Raw genomic sequence first — 21934 nt, forward strand, 5'->3', positions numbered from 1 at the left:
GCTTATCCAGCTAAATAGCACTGGATCTGCTTTGAATATCAGGTTTAGCCTAAAGAGAGCTTGCACTGAGTGTTTCTTTCCAATGTTACAGCTATACTGTGTGTGTTCACTGCAAATTTGCAAAACATGCAAAATATTTTGAACATTGAAAGTGTCTGTGTCTAACGAATGGAAAGCACAGTTAAAGCTCATCTAAATTGTCACTATCTCTAGTCTTTCTTTTCTCAATTTTTCATCAGCACTCACAGCTCAAAATCCTATTCTATCTCTCACCCAGCTGCCAGGGACAAGTGAAGTGAAATGATGCCTGGCTCAAACTTCCTTTCACTTTGAACTTGAAAAAAAAAAGAAGAAATCATGGTCAATCCATGCAGATGTCAGCTAGGACATTCTGGTTAAAAAATGTTTCACTTGATTGGTTCTGCTTCTCTGTCCAAGTAAGTCTAGGGTTATAGTGTGACATCGCTGGTTGCTAGTATCCACCTTGAGGAGAAAAATAACTGCAGCTTTGCTCCTCTCATAGAATGGGAAATGAAACTGAATGCAACCAAAACTTCATGTTGATTTTTAGGGCAATGGGCATTTATATTCATTTTCCAAAATACGAAATGAATCTGCCCGATTCAGTTTGGATTCCTTATATGACCCAGCTTGCCTGGCACTAATATTTTGTGCCCTGTTTTAAGCATCTAGGGTTTTTTGCATTTGTGGGTTCCTCCCTATTTTATTGTGGGCTTTGGCTCAGGGACATAAATTTCCCCCCTGAGCATGTGATCTGGATCAATGCTTCTCCCGCAGAGGACTGATTAGGAGGGTTCTTTCTGCAAACCTGATGGATTATGCTTATGGTGTGTGGAGACTGTGAGAGTGGAAGTGTGTTGGAGTTTTGATGTTTTTGGATTTGAATCAGTTTCCTGAGAGAAGGGCAAACTCGGGAATCTTGAAGGGCTGAGTTCTGGATCTTTTGCCTTTATGACCAGTCTACAGTAGCGGTTGGAGATTGTGGATACTTTTGAAGACAGAGATTTTTTCAGAGCCTGTTGGTTATCTGATTTTTGAAGAACTGTTTCTGAACAAGGTGTTTTTAACAGCTTTTCCAGCCCTTGTTTCATGCTGGAACTTTAGGGAGGTTATTCCACCCTCCAAGGGGAAGCAATTCTAGAACTGGACACTGGTTCACTTGGGAGAACAACTAGGGGATTTACTATGGACACAGAGACTACTGCTGTTTGGATTATGAGTTTCCTGAAGTTATTTCTGATTTTCTCAATACTGGTTTGGATTCTTATTTTCAAAATGTGAGTACATTTTTGTTGAACACCATTTTGGACCCCATGGTTATATGTTACCTGAATTCCCCATGGAGATCATTCCAATCTGAGAATCCCACTGACCAGTAATCCTGAAGAGCTGGGTGACTGTGAAATTAATGGCTGCCCCAGGGACCCAAGAGGTTCATCTTCTCCCCCACCCACCCCCAAACGGATAAACCCTGGTATCTCCAGGGGTTCTGGCAAGGTGAGGGTGAGAGAAGGAGAAGTCTGGGGCAAAGCAGAACAGCCTGGGGAACTTTGTGACCCTTCTAATTTCAATGCATCCCATGAAGGGGGAGGGGGTTTTACACTTATTTGCTTTTTTTAAAACCTATAATGATGAAACCTGTGTTTTTGAAAGCCTTTGTACTAAAATATCATTTTTGTTGGGCCTTTAAAAGATATTACAGTCTACAAAACATTTTCTTCACAGCCAATACAGCTATTAGAACTACAATAAAAACATATACATAATATTAATAATAGAAAAATAATTTATGTTGGTTCTAGCAACAAACAAAACAAATTTTGGAAATAGAAACACAAATTGTATTTGTTCAATGAAGATAAAGCTTTTATTTTGGAAGAAGATTGTCTTTATTATTTCTTCCCTAATGACAACTCAGATTCATATCACTGAGACATCAGAGGCACTCCACATATGTATAGCAAGTGTTTAAACAGAAGCTGACATAACCTCAATGCTTCTCTTTTGCTTTTTGTCATAGAGCTAGCCACTAGTAGCAGACGCTCCAGTCCTCTTAATGGACTACACCAACTGGAGTGGCAAGTCTTAGCTTTCCACAATCCTCTTCGACAGGCTTCCAGTGGTGTAGTGAGGGTTTCCAGAGTACGGGGACCAATGCATTTGTGTATCTCCCTCGCACCCCCCCCCCTCCAAAATCCATCCTTCATGTGTTAATGCTTAAGGTTACAGAAAGTCACACTAATACAAAACCCCAAAATGAAATTAACAGAGAGACTGCTGTGAACAGCCTATGGGGCGAAAGCTTCTCTGTACCAGCATTAGTGGTTTTGTGGGCCTAGCCAAAATGCTGAAGATCTTCAGGAGTCTGGCAGCTAGAAAGCTTGGTGGGGCCAGGTCCCGGGTGGTCTACATCATTCTAATGCCTATGCACTCCCCTCCCCCCAGGCTAAGCCCAGCAGCACTGCACTCCCCACCCCAGTACCACAAGCCAAGGTCAAAACAGTCGCCTGAGGCATAGAAAGACAGTCTCCCCTCACTTCTATTGAATCCCACTGGCAGGATCCTGCTGCCCACTGGTGTAGCAAGAACTGAATTTTTGGAGGGACCCCAAGGTTAATATGGGTGCGCAGTAGGCATACAGGTATACTCTTATCGATTAAGTAATTCCTTAGAGTGCACCTGATAATGGATTTCTAAGTAGCATGCAACAATCATCATGCATCATGAATGATGCTCTAAAATATTTTCTTTAAATTACTTGAAGCACTTACCAATATTCAAAATGTTTTATTAATCTGTATTAATTTATTATAGTTTATAAATACACAATATCAGGTTAAAAATAAAGAAAGAACACTTAGCAGAAATATCAGATCCAATCATATAATAAAACAAATACGAATGTATTATTTTATGAATTCTTTTTCCCAAAATGCAGAGAATATTATAACTATAATAAAATAACAAGTCATGATAATAATAAGAACTTAAGATTTGCAATGGGTGCAGAACAGAAGTAGGACATGCAAAAAAATATATTCAAAGTCTAGTATTACTTTAGTAACAGCAAAACAAATTCCCTCTATTGCCAAACACTTTATGAACTAACACAAACACCCTACAAAAAAAAAAAAGAACCTTGCCAGTAACTCAGGACTCAAACAGCGGCAGCCTTATCTATGAAAAGGTAGCAATACCAGGACCTAAAACACTAATACACCACCTACTGGGCAAACAACAAGCTGAACTGCTACAAATCCCTATAGAGAAACTACACGCTAGCCGAAATACTGCACCTCAGTCACACATACAGAACACAGATCGACCCTTACCTATTACAGAATAAGGGACTATAAATTAGAAACTGAAATATGTAAACAATACTGAAATGGAAAGCCTGAGAAACCGAGGCTCTGTGAACAGTGGAATACTGAACAAAAAATCAGAATTCAAATATATAAGACATGCACATTCCCATTCCCAAAAATGGCATATTCCAATCGCTAAAAGTAAATTATATTTTTTTCTTTGTTTTTTTTATTGTATTTTTCTAATTGGTTGGTCCCAGCTTCTTTTTTCCCCTTGTCTGTCTTTTCCTAATTCCTTTTCTCAAGGTCTCTTATTCTTTCTGTTTCTTCTCTCTCCTCCTGTCTTCTTTCCTTCCTTCCTCATATACACACACAGGTTCTCTCTCACATGCGCTCTCTTAACAACATGTTTTCTGACACACAGGCTCCCACTCTTGCATGCTCTCTCTTTCTCATACATACACAGGCTCCCACTCCCACACACAGGTTCCCACACACACACACACACAGGGTCTCACTGGATGGCCCGCGCCATTTTTAAAGATGGCGCCGGCCGTCCATTACTCCTACCATGTGACAGGGCCTGGCCAATGGCACGGATACCCTGTCACATGGTAAGGGCAAAGGGCCATCGGCACCATTTTTATTAGTGGCAGCCAACGGCCCCGAGAGTGGGAGATCGCTCCCGGAACTTCCACTGGACCACCAGGTACTTGTAAAAAGTTTGGGGGGGGGGGTGTTCGGGAGGGTGGGGAAAGCTAAGGGAACAGTTTTAAAGGGTCGGGTGGGTTTTTTTGTTTATGGGCTCGGGCGCAGCCGATAAACAAAACCGTGATCGGGCCGCACAAAAAAAAATTAACGATGTGAATCAGAACCGGAACCGGAACCAATTCCGGTTCCGATTCACATCTCTAATTCTCACAAACACATACACACACACACACACACACACACACAAGGCTCTCACTCTCATTCTCACATGTTCTCACATGCAGGCTCCCACTCCCACATGCTCTCTCACACATACATACACATACTATATGAGGACCTCTACCTTTTTTCTTTCTTCTGGACCTCCTTGCTGCAAGGCCTTCTCTTCTTCGGATGACCTCAAAGATAGCCCTGTGGCAGAGCTTCCTTATATCGGGTTGCCACAGGATGAGCTCCACAGCAGTCCTGCAGCATGGCCTTCTCTTTTTGGGCTGCCGCAGGATGAGCACTGCAGTAGCCCCGTGGGACAGCCTCCTTTTCTCTGGCCGCTGCAGGATGAGCACTGCAGTGGCCTTGCAACAGGGCCTTTTTTTTCAGGCACTGGGCAATGCTGATTGGGTGAGCCTAAGCCCAAAATTGGTGGACCACGGCCCACTCTTGGCTACACCAGTGGCACTCTCTCACATGCAGTCTCCCATTCCAACACAACACACATGCAGGCTCCCACTCTCACATCCTCTTTCTCATATGGAGGCTCCCATTCCCATCCCCCTTCCCCTTCCACACATATACACACATACACAGACTCTCACTCTTAAATGCTGTCTCACACAAAGATTCACATTCCCACACGAATACAAAGGCTCTCACATGCTCTCTCTCAATTGCAGGCTCCTATTCCTATATATATACCTATAAAAACACACACACACTCACATACTCTCACATGCAGGCTGCCACTCTCATATATATATGCCTATGCTCTCACACACACTCCCCTCTGTCTCACATTCACAGGCTCTCTCTCCCTCACAGACACATTAGGTGTTTGTGTGTGCCTGAGAGAGCCTATGTGTAACATATAAGCACTCACAGGCACACACACACAGATGCACACAGGCACTCACAGACACACACATGCATACAGATTCTCACATAGACACACACACACACACAAGCATATAGACTTTGACAGACACACAGGCTTTCACACAAACACACATACATGTAGGATCTCACACAGACACACACACATCCATACAGCTCTCACACAGACACACATACAAAAGCCCTCACACAGACAAACACACAGATCCTCACACACACACATGGCCTCCTCCTGTCTTCAAGCTGTGGTGGCATAAGCTCCATCTCAGCCCGCTGGCCTTCCTGAGCTGGGGTCGGGGAAGCAGAAGTTGTGCTTGTACACCACAACTTTTCCTGTGGATGCAAACAGTTTCCACTACACCACCCCCGCAGATAAAAGGGAACATTGCAGTGTCTCCATGTTTTCGGCCGCCGGCTGTCTCTCTTCCTCTTCAGTCACCAGCGGGTGTGGCTCTGCCTGTAGCGCCGCAGCCTCTCCTGCTGCATTTGTCCTCTCAAGACAAAGCTGCTGTGCCTCGTCTTAAACCAGCACCCAGAGGCACTGGCCCCCACCGCCCCCTTGCTATGCGACTGCTACTCTCTATTTCACTGGAAATGTGTCTTTTGCTTTCTTGGCATTTCCTTCCCCATGGAAGATTCTGCTTTTCCTAAGTAATCTCGTCTGGATTCTCCATTTAATGGTAAGTTCCTCTGCCATCAGTTTCTCTCTTCTGACTAGTATTAAGTCATACCTTTCTTGGAGTACAATCTCCCAGTAGCCTTTGTCACTCTCATTCAAAAAGTGGCAGTCCTTTTCTCTCTTTCATTTTCTCCTTTGCTGTTTTCCTTGCAGTGCCCTCTGTGTACCTGGCTGGTTACTCTCTCCCTATCTCTGGGTCATTTCTGGCTGTGTGACCTACCTTTCTCATCGCAGAGACAAAATATATTTTGGAGAACATTATTTGGTTCAGTCCATGCAGCTGAGAACCAGGTGCAATAGATAGAGTGCAAGGTATACCTGCCACATACACAACCATGGCTGAAATACAAAATTTGTTTATCGATGTTTTATGCCTAGAAATGTATTAGTCAGGGCATTAACAAATTAAAATGCAGTCACTGAGATCTGAATAGGTTTCATGTTACAGTGAAAATCTGTGTCCCATAAAAGCATCATGTTACTGGTATAATAGATAATATTTAATATATTATTTTTTTTACAAGAGAAATAATCAATAAAACAAATAAACAGAACATGCCTTCTCTTCTTCCCCCCAAAAATAATACAAATGATGTTGCTGGCTTTTCAACTCATTACTGAATTTTTCTTTTCATTTGCTTTTCATTAGAAATGTCAACTATGAAATACTGATTTACAATATATAAAGATAGCATTAAGGGTAGGTGACTTGTTTCATGATCTAATTATAAAACTGTAAAATAAAGACTAGAATTTATAGACAATATTCATTCTGGTACCTTCTGTAAAACAAGCATCTGGTTCAATGTTTTCTTCAGGTTCAATTTCTACTGGTTCTCCTTCCCCAGCAGATTTAATATTAACTGTGCTTCCTTCAGATGAGCTGGACATGTTTAGCTTCTGCAAATAAAAATCCCATAGTACATAATTTTAAATTACCATTATTTATAGGGATTAATCAGCATTTTAAAGTTCCATATGAAAATTATTTGTGGAATACTATATAATGTCAACTGGCATTGACAGTTAATAAGAAACACCACCATACAGCTTTGACACAGGGGATTTAAAATAACTCTTCAACCAAGAAGCTGAACTTCATAAGAAAATGTAAAATGTAATCATTTAGTATTATTATCAATGAGCAACACAAATTCCATTGTGTTACTCTTTGTTTCATAACACTGTTGTAGGATCATTGCTGAAGTCCATGTAGGGCTGGATTTATCCCTGGAGATTTGGGCCTCCACTAGGCAAATAGCAGTACAATTTTAGATTTTTCAGCATATCTACTGTCATGAAACGGAACACTCAGCCACTAGTATTTGTGATGTTTTGAAACACTAAAAAACATATTCAGAAGATTTTCAAAGCATGCAGGAGGTGAATGTGGTTTTCCACATAAGCCATATTGACAGCTTGTCTGTTGAGTTGAAAATTATGACTTTTCTGTTATCTGGCTACTGGCAACTTTCAAAGTGTGGAAGAAGACACAACTGGCATTAGTCAATCCTCTGTCTTCAGATGCATCATCTCTTGGAGGTTACACTTACCTAAATGTTGACTATGGGGCAGATTATTAATCCTATGTGCGTGGGGTACATTTGTACATGCTACTCGCCTCGCACAAATGTACACCCGATTTTATAACATGCACGTGCTGCTATGTGCATGTTATAAAATCCGGGGTCGGCGCGTGCAACGGGGTGCACACTTATGAACCTTGCATGCGCCGAGCCCTAGAGGAGCCCCGATGCTTTTCCCCGGTCCCTCCACACAAATGTACACCCGATTTTATAACATGCACGTGCTGCTGTGTGTATGTTATAAAATCCGGGGATTTTATAACATGCACACAGGAGGGAGGGAGGGAACTTTTCTTTCACTTCCCCCCACCTTTCCCTCCCTTCCCCTATCTAACCCACCCCCCAGCCCTACCTAAATCCCCCCCCCCACCTTATTTTATTTTTTATGCCTGCCTCTTGCAGGTGTATCTTGTGCGCACCGGCCAGCTGCCGGTGCACCAACCTCCGGCACAGCCGCTGTGCCGGAGGCCTCGGTCCCACCCTGGACCGCCCCCGGATCGGTGCCACGCCCACGGCCCACCCCCTTCCCGCCCCTTTTTCAAAGCCCCGGGACATACGCGCCGCCAAGCCTATGAAAAATAGGCTCGGCGCGCGCAGGGGCAGGTTTTCGGGGTTACGCATGTAACCCTTTGAAAATCTATCCCTATGTATAGTACCCTTCTTTTGAATAGGAGAGGAGGGAGATATACATGAACTTCTTTAATATAGTTCAGTTCTCTAATGTGGTCAGAGCTATTGGTAACAGTCGTGTGGGTCTGGTTTCTCCAAGTATGCAAGAAGCCAGCTATCACACACCCATAAGTGTTATCACAATCTGAACATTCAGATTCCTATGACCTTTCTTTACTGATGATAAATGTGGTAACCACATTTTCTAGTTCTTTCTATAATATCCATATATTAAGGAAGAAATCTTGCTAACTACCGTACTTATGTGCTGAAGATCCAGAAGATGGAGTTCTGGTACTTTATTTGCCTCTGAGAGCATACTACAGTGCTTTTTCTATATAGATGATACAGTTTGAAGCTTATGGAAAAGTCGGGGCCATGGACATGTTAGGAAGTTTTAATAACTCCTTACATCATATTTCCCAATGGTTATTCTCTCATAAAATTAGTTAATTCAAATAAATCAGAGGCATTGATGATTAGGAAGCAGAATGTTCCTTTGAGTATTTCTCCACAAATGGCTGGGATTCATATCCCAGTAAGAGATGTGGTGTTATCATTAGTCATTCGGAATGATCCAAAACTGACTACAAAACAACAAATTTTGGCTGCGGTGAGATCTTCTTTCTTTGTGAGATTGTTTTAGAGCAGCATGATCTTTGAAAGCTTGTGCATATGCTGGTTAGGGGTGTGCATTCGTTTGCAATATATTGGCAATCCGCAACATATATGCCGTATTCATGGGGGTCACGAAATATATGGCAACCCCCCACGAATAAAACATATCACTAACGAATAAACCTCCACCCTCCTGACCCCCCCCCCCCCCAAGACTTGCCAAAAGTCCCTGGTGGTCCAGCGGTGGTCCTGGAGCGATCTCCTGCATGCGGGCTGTCGGCTACCGGTATTCAAAATGGCGCCTATAGCCTTTGCCCTTACTATGTCACAGGGGCTACCGGTGCCATTGGTCGGCCCCTGTTACATGGTAGGAACACAAGATGGCACCGGCTGACCATTGCTCCTACCATGTGACAGTGGTCAACCAATGGCACCGGTAGCCCCTGTGACATAGTAAGGTCAAAGGCTATCGGTGCCATTTTGAATATCGGCAGCTGACGGCCCGAGTGCAGGAGATTGCTCCAGGACTCCCGCTGGACCACCAGGGACTTTTGGCAAGTCTTGGGGGGGGGGGGTCAGGAGGGTGGGGGGCTGTAGTTAATTAAATTTATAGGGTTGGGATGGAGGTTTTTTTGGGAAACGAATACATATGTAATTAATGAATGGATCTGGGTCCCCCAAGAATGGATGCAATGGATTTGGGTCCCAACAAATACCGAATGGGATGAATCCGTCCCTGCTGCACATCCCTAATGCTGGTATTGTCCTGGATTGATTATTGTAATGTTTTTTTTTACCAAGATCTTCCAGATATTTTGTTTAAACTTCAGGTTTTATAAAATACTATAGCATGACATATTATGGGGTTAAAGAAATATGATCATGTCTCTTTTACTTTTGGAAAAACTACACTGGTTTCCAGTTTTATGCTGATTTAAGTTCAGAAAATTGTATGTCTCATTTTTAAAATGCTCCATGGGAGTTAAACACAATATATTTCCAATTTACTGATCTGTTATTATCCATCAAGGGCCTGATAGTCCTCCTAAAAAGATCTTCTTATGATACCTTCAAAGATTAGACTAGAATCTATGAGGTGTTCTGCCTTTGCACATCAAGATCCATTGTTGTGGCATCAACTAATTTACATTTGATTTAGTTTATAAAATGGTACAGTTGGTGACTTGTGATTTTTAAAGTAATGTAATTAATTACATATTTTATAATATTGTTGTAATGCTTTTTATTGTAGGTTTTGTGTGTTTTATGTTATATGTTGATAATTGCATCTGCTCATTGTATTGTATTTTATGTATTAAGATTTTATTTACTGTTACTATTTATGTTATGTTAATATTTCTTAGATCTTATTTTGCAGATGACTCAATTTTATTGTTAACTGCTGTGATTGATGTACAATAGTGGTATATCAAATTGGATTAAAATAAACCAGGTCCCTGACTTAAGTGAACCCTTGCTGCTGAAAAGGCTCATCTTGCTGAAAAGGCTCTTCCCTATCCCCCACTCTCTTCAACATTTATCTATTACCACTTTGCCAGCTTCTCTCCAAACTAAAATTAACCCACTATATCTACGCAGACGACGTGCAAATATTCATCCCGGTTACGGAATCACTACAAAAAACACTAGAATTCTGGAACAACTGCCTCCAAGCCATCAACAACCTACTTATGAGCCTTAACCTGATCCTTAATTCCAACAAAACTGAACTACTCTTCGTCACACAGGACTGTAACTATGCAACATCTAACTTACCCCCTACTAGTCAACTATCCTTCTCCTCTCAAGTTAGAAACCTCGGAGTCATCATGGACAATCAACTAAACCTTAAGAGATTTATTAATAATACCACTAAGGACGGCTTCTATAACTTGCAAGTCCTGAAACGACTCAGACCGCTCCTCCATTTCCAAGACTACCGGGCAGTTCTCCAAGCAATCATTTTTTCAAAAATTGACTATTGTAACTCCCTCCTACTCGGCCTCCCAACCAACACCATAAAACCATTACAAATGCTTCAAAACGCTTCAGCCAGGATTCTGACTAAGTCTAACAAAAGAAATCATATTACCCCCATTTTGAAAAACCTACACTGGCTCCCAATCAAGTTCAGAATCTCCTACAAAGTACTAACAATCATACACAAATCTATACACAAGCTCATTCCACTGGAACTCAATATCCCTCTTCAGCCACATATACCCTCCAGACCGGTGAGAGCAGCCTATAGGGACACTCTCCTCGCCCCAACCATCAAAATCTCATTAAATAAATGTACTCTATCCACAGCAGGCCCCGCGCAATGGAACTCTCTACCACCAGACCTCCAGAAAGAACCTTGCCCTATCGCCTTTAAAAAGAGACTCAAAACTTGGCTATTCAAACAAGCTTTCTATCCATACCAATAATTTTCCACTCAATCTTTCCAAATATGTGCACCTTGTACCGTGACTTCTGTATATTTAGCCAGGTCCTTTCTAGAACCTCATTCTTATTGTATTTTTTGTTCTTTAATCCCCAGTTACTTGATCCAAGTTTATCCACCTGTTCGATATAATTGCATTCTGTCATGCCTGTTTAATGTTATAATGTAAACCGAATTGATATGTAACTTTTGCTACATGAATTTCGGTATATAAAAATGTTAAATAAATAAATAAATAAAAGTTGGTTTTGCTCATGTAACCCTTGCACAATGGAATCAGATATTCCACAATATTTTACAGGACTCTTATTGGTATGAATCAGCAATTATATCTCTGTAGACCATAAATCCTTGCATAATAGCTTATGATATCCTTTGTATCTTGAAGCCCCTGTAAACTAGGTCATGAGACCTCATGTGTATGTTTAGAAAGCTCTAGTTATTTGATACTGTACAGAGACTGGCAGTTCCAGGGAACAAGATAAAGAGTTAGCATCTTACCAAGATAGCTCCAGAACCAGCATGGAAAATTCTAGTAATGCACCCAATTCCTAGTCTGGATTTGCTTAATGACCCTAGGAGGCCAATGTAGTACAACAATCAGAACTTCATCTGTTCAGGAGTTAACTCTGATATGTACTTCTGCTGAATGAAAGTAATAATCTTTGCCATACTGGGAATGAGATGGATTCTGGATTCCTTAACATGAATGCTTTAATATTTCTTTGATGCCCAAGTAATTTGAGCCATAACATCTAGAGATGTGAATTGGAACTGGAATCGGTTCTGATTCCGGTTCCAATTCACATCATGTTTTTTTTTTCATCCAGCCTGATCGTGGTTTTGTTTATCGGCTGTGCCCGAGCCGATAAACAAAAAACCCGACCCTTTAAAACTAATCCCTTAGCTTCCCCCACCCTCCTGACCCCCCCAAAAAGATTTTACAGGTACCTGGTGGTCCAGTGGGGGTCCCGGGAGAGATCTCCCGCTCTCGGGCCGTCGGCTGCCACTAATAAAAATGGTGCCGATGGCCTTTGCCCTTACCATGTGACAGGGTATCCGTGCCATTGGCCGGCCCCTGTCACATGGTAGGAGCACTGGATGGCCCGCACCATTTTTAAAGATGGCGCCGGCCATCCAGTACTCCCTCCATGTGACAGGAGCCGGCCAATGGCACGGATACCCTGTCACATGGTAAGGGCAAAGGGCCATCGGCGCCATTTTGATTAGTGGCAGCCGATGGCCCGAGAGCGGGAGATCGCTCCCAGGACCCCCACTGGACCACCAGGTACCTGTAAAAAGTTTTTTGGGGGGGTCAGGAGGGTGGGGAAAGCTAAGGGATTAGTTTTAAAGGGTCGGGGTGGGTTTAGGGGTTATTTTTGTGTGCCGTTTTTCCCGCCCTCCCCCAAAACAATAAGAGAACCCCCACGAACAATTTCGTGGGGTTTTCCTATCGTTTTGGGGGAGCCCCCGATTTCTGACGATTTTGAAAATATTGTACGATATTTTCAATCATCCGAAGCCCGATTACATCCCTAATAACATCAGCTTATGGAAGCAGGAACTCAGCCTACTGCAGCATCTACCCTGAAGTTACTTTGAGTCTGGAAATTTAAGCTGGTATGCCATTGTGAACTAATGCTTCTTTTTAATGCTTCTATTATTTATTTATTTGTTTGTTTTTCTATGCCGACATTCTATTCAAAATTTCATATTGGTTTACACATAACAGAATTGTCTCCAGGTAAACTACGAAAACAGAATACAGTAAAACAGTTAAACATACTAAATATAAAATTAAACAATTAAAATTAAAATCAATAATAAATTAAAAACAAATACCAAACCTATATAAACAAGAGAACCTATTGTTCAATTACATTCTATGTACCTAAAGAAAAAGGAAATTGTAGAATGGTGATGTTAAAAAATTAAATTTGTGAGGGGAAAGCTTTCAAAAAAAGCCAAGTTTTAAGGCTTTTTCTGAAGGAAGATGTAGAGGGGTCAGTTCTCAGTGAAGAAGGTAGAGAGTTCCATATATGAGGACCAATTATAGAAGCAACTGTCTCAAAACATGAATGCATTTACTGTGGAGTTTCCTTTGAATTAGACTTTGTAAGTACTCTTCCTCTATAAATAAAATCAGGTCAGTTGGAACACTCCAAGGACTGTTGCTTGAAATTATTCCATGTCTGCCAGAAAGAATTTTATCCTTCCCCAGAGAGATTTACAGTCTTCCCCAGTGAATGTTTCCCCCTAGGTCCACTACAACACTGACAACTTAGAATGCTAGAGCCCATGTCAAGGCAATCCCTAACACCAGTTATATAAATATGCCTGAACAGAGATCAGGATGAACATTTGAGCAGATTTGCTGATTTTGTGTTTCAGCAATTTTGCATGGTTATTTTTCATTCCTAATCTGTGTTGAAATGGAACCCCACTGAATTCTATAGAACACAATTTTCTTTTATGTTGGTGTGTGCGATGAATTCTGTTGTATGAAATTAGTTTAAAGCAAATGTGAAAACATGCCAAACAAGAAGTCAAAAGAACTCTGAGACAATATTATTCAAAGGTATAGATTTGAGGAAGGCTATAAGAAAATTTCAATGTATTTAAATATTCCTTGGGGCACTGACAGGTTGATCACTGTATAATACAAACAGCTTGGCATCACCAAGTCCCTCCAAATTAAGTAGCCATGGGTAAAAGAAACTGCTGTACTTTAAAAGAACTACAGAGGTGTCTGGCTGAGACTGGGGAAAATATTGACTGTTCAACAATTTCAAGATGACTCTACAAACATGGCCTGCATGGGAGAATGTCAAGAAAGAAGCTGCTGCTGAAGAAAAGCCATATGATGGGTCACATAGCATTTGCAAAGAAACACTTAGAGGTGAATTTACAAAGCACGTGCATGTGTAAAATAGCACGTACACAAGTATACACTTTTAAAAACCATAACAATACAAATGTATTTCAGAGACTATGAGTAAACTTGTGTGTGTGTGAAAAAGGGGCGTTCTGGGGAGGGGATAACATTTAAGCGAGTAAAGTTGCTATTTTACAACCTACCAAATTGACCGAATACGTTTTTTATTTGTGTATATCTAATCCTAATATCAGGAGTAAGGGATAAACATCTCAAAAGTGAAAAAATGACCGGGTGGAGGGGACTGAATGAAATGGAGGGACTTCAGGCTGAAGAGCCAGGAGGATCTTCATGAGCTGCAGATGGACTAGGTGAATTGGTAGACTAATTGGTAAAACTGGTAATTTTATTGCCACATGCATGTTATAAAATTCCCTGACTTAAGCGTGTAAAGCCAAGTTAAGGTTGGAGGGGGGCAAATATGCTTAAGTAATATGAATAATATGAGTAAAATCTATTTGCGTATCCCTTTAAAATTTGAAGTTCAAATATGTGATTATATCATTTGTGCACACTTAGGGCTGAATTCGTCATTCTTCGCAGAATGATGAATCCAGTGAAAAAGGGGCCGGGGGGGGGGGGGGGGCAGGCCTATGAAAGGCCGCAGCCGTTCGTGCCACGGTGCTGCGATTTCTCCGGCTGTGGTGCGGCCGGCTGCAACCTTTCATGCAAATAGCACCTCCATGAAAGGTGGTGTCATTCGCCGTCCTACGGCCAGTGATAATGTCCCTCATATTATCGCCGCCAGCAGTGCTGCGTCCGACTCCTCCCCCTCCCCGCCCCGACTCCTCCCCTCCAGCTATTTAATATCCTATCGCATGTGAAAAGTCTTAGAGCTGACTCTTGAAAGAACATTTAGCAGATGGCATTTAAATGGTGGCAGGAACATCCTACAAATTCTTCTATTTAAATAATCTTCCATGCTCCCTTTGCCATTTTTTATTCTATTTTTGTTTTTTAATTACGGATTTTTAAGTTGGCAAAGTCCTGGCCAAAACTAAATATGCTGATAATTATTGGCAACTCAGTAGATGCATTGGTAATAGGGATGTTCATTCGTTTGCGATGAAATAGGAAATAGAGACGATATTTCCTATTTCGTCACGTTTCGGGAGGCGACGAAATGATAAGAAAACCCACAAATTTCGTGTGGTTTTCTATCGTATTTCAGGGGGGGGGGGGGGGAGATAGGGCACATTAAAAAAAAACCCTAACCCATCCCAACCCTTCAAATGTAATTAATTGCAACCCCACACCCTCCCAACCCCTAAGACTTTCCCGACCCCCCCCCCCCCGCCCTGTCACATGGTAGGAGCAATGGATGGTCCAAGATGGCACCGGCCATCCAAGATGGCACTGGCTGTCCATTGCTCCTATCATGTGACAGAAGCTGGCCAATGGCACCGATAGCCCCTGTCACACAGTAAGGGCAAAGGGCCATCGGTGCCATTTTGATTAGTGGCAGCCGATGGCCAGAGAGGGGGAGATCGCTCCTGGGACCTCGCTGGACCAACAGGGACTTTCGGTAAGTCTGGGGGGGGGGGGGGGTCAGGCAAGTCTTGGGGGGGGGGGGTCGGTAAGGTGGGGGGTTGCAATTAATTACATTTGAATGGTTGCGGTGGGTTTGGGTTTGTTTGGTTTTTTTTTTTAGATTTGAAGTGTAGGGGTGGGTTTTGTGCTTTGGTTCGGGGTTAGATGAAATAAAATCGGCCCAAACCGTGGAAAATGAAATTTCCCATGGCGGGCCGGTAACATCTCTATTTGGTAAATCTGATCTTGATGTTAGAAATGAAGAAGATATTGTTATGAATGCTAAGAAGTACAGATGTTCTGTTTTGCATAAGATTTGCACTTTGCATTATTGCATGTGAGCATCCTATGCAAAAAAAAGGAAGATATCTGTAGCAGACTTCACATTTACAGGTGATGTGACTTACTGGTCCCCTTCCATTGGGGTGAGGACAATGTGGCATGGGGCTCCTCCTCCAGTATGGCGCATGTATTTGTTCCTGCTGGCCATCTTATTCTTCAACTGTGCCTTGATGTCCCTGTAATGGTGGGCCACTTGTGCTTTGGTCCTCTTGATGCTGCTCCTTTGGGATAAGGCCTAGAAAATTGTCCAGTATATCTGTCCCTTGATCGCCCTGGAGGTCATCTCAGCCTGGATGCTGAATAGCAAGTTGTAATTCTCCAGGACCCCAGTGATGAGCTGCTTGTTATCTTCCATGCTGAGCTTGTAGGCACATAGACATGGACAAGCTGCTGCCTGGCTGCCAGAGGATTGGGTTGCTACTATCACTTCTGGAGAGGTGGTGTCACTCTTCTGACTCGTGCTCTCATTCACTGCTCTTCTCCCTTCCTCCCTCTCTCCTGCACCTGCCCTGAAAACCACCCAATCCTCTGTCTTCTGTCTAGTCCTACTGAAGCTCTCCTTCCTTCACACTCACCTGCCTAGACCCCTCCCCTTCCCACCACCTTATCTCTACTCTTACTGTCCCTACTCCTCCTCCTCTTCCCACCATTCCTGCCCTTCTCCTCCTCCTTTCCTCTCTTCCTCCTCCTTTCCTTCTCTCCACATGCCTCTCCTCTCCACACTTTCCTATCCTCTCCCTCACCACTTCTCACCACTCCTATTAATAATAACAATAATAATTAACTCCTATTAATAATAACAATAATAATTACACTACGCCAGTAATACCTCGAGCTGCAGTCTCATCACAAAAGGCTAGCCTTAAGGAGTTCGAACCGACCTCATCCTTAGAGATCGAAAATATCCTAAAAAAGCTCAAACCTTCTTCTCACCCTCAGGATACCATACCCACCAATCTCCTCATCTCTTGTGCTAAAATCATATCCAAACCCATCGCACAAATCATAAATTGCTCCTTCTCTCACGGGATTGTACCTGACCCTCTAAAAATGGCAATCATAAAACCACTCATAAAAAAACCTAATCTTTCTCCTGAAAACCCAGCCAATTTTCGCCCAATAGCTAATCTACCCTTCATCGCAAAAATCTTGGAACGAGTTGCAAACAAACAACTAACAGAATACCTAAACGACCACAAAATTCTTTCCCCATCGCAGTTCGGTTTCCGCCAATCTCGAAGCACCGAAACCCTCCTAATCTCATTAACGGACTCTATATTACTTAAACTTGAAAACAGACAACCGTGTCTTCTCATCCTCCTAGATCTAACAGCAGCTTTTGACACGATCAATCACAACACATTAATAGATCGCCTGGCAGAAATTGGCATCAGAGATGAGGCCCTCAACTGGTTCAAATCGTTCCTACAGAACAGACAGTATAAGGTCAAGATCAACAAGGAAGAATCTCCGCCAGTCACCTGCAACTTAGGAGTCCCACAAGGATCATCACTCTCTCCAACCTTATTCAATATTTACCTTCTGCCACTCTGCCAGCTCCTCATCAACCTGAATCTCGTCCACTACTTATATGCAGACGATGTTCAGATACTGATTCCAATTACTGAATCTCTCCAAAAAACTCTGGACTTCTGGAACTCTTGCCAACAAGCCATCAACAACTTACTCACCAACCTCAACTTGATCCTTAATCAAAACAAAACAGAATATCTCCTCATTTCCCAAAACGGAACTTACACACTTCCAAGTACCATCTTGTCAACTCAATTAACAATAACTCCACAAGTCAGAAATCTAGGAGTTATACTTGATAACCAAATGAATTATAGATCACTCATAAATAACATCGTAAAGGATGGATTCTTCAAATTACAAGTCTTAAAAAGACTGAGACCACTCCTACATTTCAAAGACTTCCGATTAGTTCTACAAGCAATCATTCTCACGAAAATAGATTACTGCAACTCACTTCTACTGGGTCTCCCTGCCAACGCCATAAAACCGCTACAGATGCTGCAGAACGCTGCAGCAAGGATCTTAACCAAGTCCAACAAAAGAGACCACATCTCACCCATCTTAAAAAGCCTACACTGGCTTCCCGTCAAATTCAGAATACTATTCAAAGTGCTCTCAGTAACCCACAAGGCAATACACAACCTGGCACCACTCGAGCTCACATTCCCTCTCCAACTCCACACATCTTCCAGACCAGTGAGACAAGCCTACAAAAACAACCTTCAAATTCCACCGATGAAATCAGCATTAAGTAAAAGAGCTTTCTCCACAGCTGGGCCTAAACTCTGGAACTCTCTCCCAGCAGAGCTCAGATCACTGCAATGCTCCACTACATTTAAAAAAAGACTCAAGACTTGGTTATTCAACCAAGCTTTCCCATAACATCAACCTGCGAAATATCCCTGCCAATATCCCCTCAGTGGTAACACGCTAGAGAACTATATAGATCTTCTCTAGAAATCACATGATCTTTGGCAGTATCTTATCTTCGGCAGTCTATCATTAAAACCCAGCCTCTAGCCTATATTAGGCACCGCTCATGTTAATTATGTTATTACCCCCTTATATCTTAATCCAAGTTAATTCGACCTGTTCATTGTAAGACATTTTCTTGTCATTGTTGTTATTGTTTAAAATGTAAACCGAATTGATCAATAATTTTGTTATTGGAAAGTCGGTATAGAAAAATGCTAAATAAATAAATAAATGCAAAAGGACAGACAGACAAACAAGACAAATGCACAAAAACTAACACTCTTCTTTCACACACAGATAAACATAGTAGACAAAGGTAAAGGTAAACAGATGACAAACAAGAAACAGGACATCACAATGAGGTAATCGAATCTAGAACTCTTCCAACTACTCCTTCAACTATGCACCAACTACTCAACAAACTCCTCTTCTCCTTCGAAACACCCTCAAAGGGGAAGCTACAGGAAGCAGGTATATAAACAAAGACAATAAAGTGCCATATGTAAAATGACTGTGACGCATAAAATGACATGTGATGCAACAGATTCATGTGTCACGATATTTACATATATGATGCCATATTTTGTTAATTTCCCTAACCATGCCAATCTTTTTATTGTGGGATGCTAATGTGCCCTATTTCTGCTAATTTTACCATAGCTTGATGAATCTAGGGATTAGATTGTAAGCCTTCTGGGGAAGGGAAATACCTATAGTACCTGAATGTAATCCACTTTGAAGTACCAAAAAGAAGAATATAAAAATTACATTATTTAGCCTTTCTTCATAAGGGAGTCATTCCAACCCCTTAATCATTTCTATTGCCATTTTCTGCACTTTTTCTAGTTCTGCTATATCTTTACTGAGATGTGGTGGGCCAGAACTACACATAATAATCAAGGTAGTGCACTATGGATTAATTGAAAGGCATTATCATATTCCCAGTTGTATTTTCTATTTTAAAAATTCTTAGCTTTCTATTTGCTTTTGTGATCAACACTGAATACTGAACTGAGGATTTCAATGTACTGTCCATGATGACTCTGAGGTTCTTTACCTAGGTGGCGACTCCTAATACAGAACCCAATATTAGGAGCTACCATCCAGGAAAAAGATCTAGGCATCATAGTGGATAATACTTTAAAATTGTCGGCTCAGTGTGCTGCAGCAGTCAAAAAAGCAAACAGAATGTTAGGAATTATTAGGAATTATTAGGAATTATTAGGAAGGGAATGGTTAATAAAACAGAAAATGTAAATAAAAAAAAACACTGAGGGAAGCCTTGACCTCTCATGTGTTGTGCCTCAGGCTATTACAATTAAATATTCCCCAAGTGCTAAAATGCAAATTCCCTTATCAATAATATGCAAATCCTTTTAACATGTAAAATGAGCCTACAACTAAGCTGGAATGCAAGTGCTGACCTCTTATACACTTTTGTATACCTGAGCACTTTTTCCCCAGTGAATTTGCAGCAGAGGTCTCTTCCAGAATGTCACTTTCCATACTGCTTTTGTCTTGCACATACTACATTCAGTACTAAGCAAAAATGTAATATAATGTAATATAATACTTTATATTTACAGTTTTCAATATTTATTGATCTATTAATTTGCATCGCCTAATCCCCCTGTTATTCTGTACTATTATTTCGGTTTTATGTAAGGGCGCCGCCCAAAAGTTTTTGTTCTTTGTGAACCGATACGATGTGCGAACGGATATCGGTATATAAGAGACCTTAAATAAATAAATAAAATAAATAAATAGAAATAATGAAATACTGTGGCTTGCCTTTATACCACCTCACTGCCCCTTCATTGCCCTAAGGTAGTGAAGGGGCAGGTGCATTTACTATAACAGATACATTTACCATAACATTACTGCAGAGCACCCTTTCACCAGCCCCATTGCGTTTGTCTGCCTTAAGGTGTAAATTATAATAATTTACCATTGGATAGACTCACAATAGTCATTTATATCCCCCTCCCACCTTTTTTTTTTTTTTTTTTTTTAGAAAATGTTCTTAAACAAATTAAAACTTTGCACATATACAGTTACTATAAAAAATCATTTAACAATCTTATTTTCCAGGGGCTGCCTCCCCTCTCTACTCATGGTTACTGTCTTCTAGAGTTCCCAGACCTCCCTCTCCTGCTCCCCTCTGAGCCTATTTTATATCCCGCTCTGGGAGCCACTCGGTAATCTTAATGCTCTTTCTTAAGATGGACCGAGACCAGACATATCTTCCCTAATTTGCATTTCCTCCAGGGTACACATGGGGGTTCCTCAGACAAGCTCCTTCACATAGCCACTTAAAGAAATGTGTTGTTAACTAAGTGGTAGATTTTAAAAGCATTGCTCGTGCAAAACAGCCATATACACAGGTAAGTGGGCAGCGCGTGAACAACGCAAATTTTAAGAAGCTGCGAAGTACGCGACATACCCGTGCACTTATCAAGAATAAAGGAGAGGAAAGAGGGCAGGGAATGGGTGGAGCATGGGAGTTCTGGGGCAGGGCCATGACTTATGTACATACCTCTGAATTTTAATAAAGCTGATCATGGCACACGTTGGCATGTTATCCGTGTAATTTTACTGCTGGTCCTGATGAAGAGCAAGTCTGGCGATCTCAAGTTTTAGGACATTCAGAAGAACCAGAGGGGTTTTGAAGACCTCAATATCAACTGAACAAACTGGTGGACTAATTGTTTTTCCTTCATGTGAGCATGTTTTAAAATCCACCTGCATACATGCATAAAAGCTACTAAAGCCATAGTGGAAACACACATTGGACAATTACTCAAGCCACCTCTTGTTGATGCACATCTAATCTGCCCATCCATCCAATTAATTTAGCATCGCTTCCTTAGAGATCCCCTATATTTATCCTATGTTTTCTTGAATTCAGATACTGATTTTGTTTCCATCACCTCCACTGGGAGTCTGTTCCATGCATCTCCTACCCTCTCTGTAAGGAAATATTTCCTAAGATTAATCCTGAGACTACCCCTTTCAACCTCATTGCATGACCCCTCGTTCTAGAGTCTTCTTTCCATTGAAAGAGATTCATCTCTCTGCATGGAAATCATTGAGATATTTGAATGACTATCATATCTTCCCTAATTTGCTTTTCCTCCAGGGTACACATGTTTCAATCTTTAAGTCTATCCTCATATGCTTTAGAATGAAGGACACTGACCATTTTAGTAGCCACCCTCTGGACTAACTTCATCTTGTTTATATCCTTTTGAAGATGTGGGCTCCAGAATTGTACACAGTATTCCAAATGAGGTCTCACCACGGATCTATACAGGGGCAATAACACCTCCCTTTTTCTGCTGACCAGTCCTTCCCCTTATGCAGCCAAGAATCTTTCTGGCTTTTAACATTGCTTTATCCACCTGTTTGGCCATTTTAAGATCATCAAATACAATCATCCACGGATTCTGTTCTTCCTTTGTGTTTAGAAGA

The 21934-nt window shown here is 41.5% G+C and overlaps 1 protein-coding gene across 1 annotated transcript in view; it reads right to left on the reverse strand.

The window, feature by feature from the left end:
* The window catches only part of LOC115093623 (sodium channel protein type 2 subunit alpha-like), a 655694-nt gene that overhangs the window by 229312 nt on the left and 404448 nt on the right, over nt 1-21934 (reverse strand). The window contains exon 18 of the mRNA XM_029605639.1: nt 6606-6726. Coding sequence (XP_029461499.1) covers nt 6606-6726 — 121 coding nt within the window. The remainder of the gene's footprint in view (nt 1-6605; nt 6727-21934) is intronic.

Source organism: Rhinatrema bivittatum, chromosome 6 (assembly GCF_901001135.1).
Source record: "Rhinatrema bivittatum chromosome 6, aRhiBiv1.1, whole genome shotgun sequence".
NCBI lineage: Eukaryota > Metazoa > Chordata > Amphibia > Gymnophiona > Rhinatrematidae > Rhinatrema > Rhinatrema bivittatum.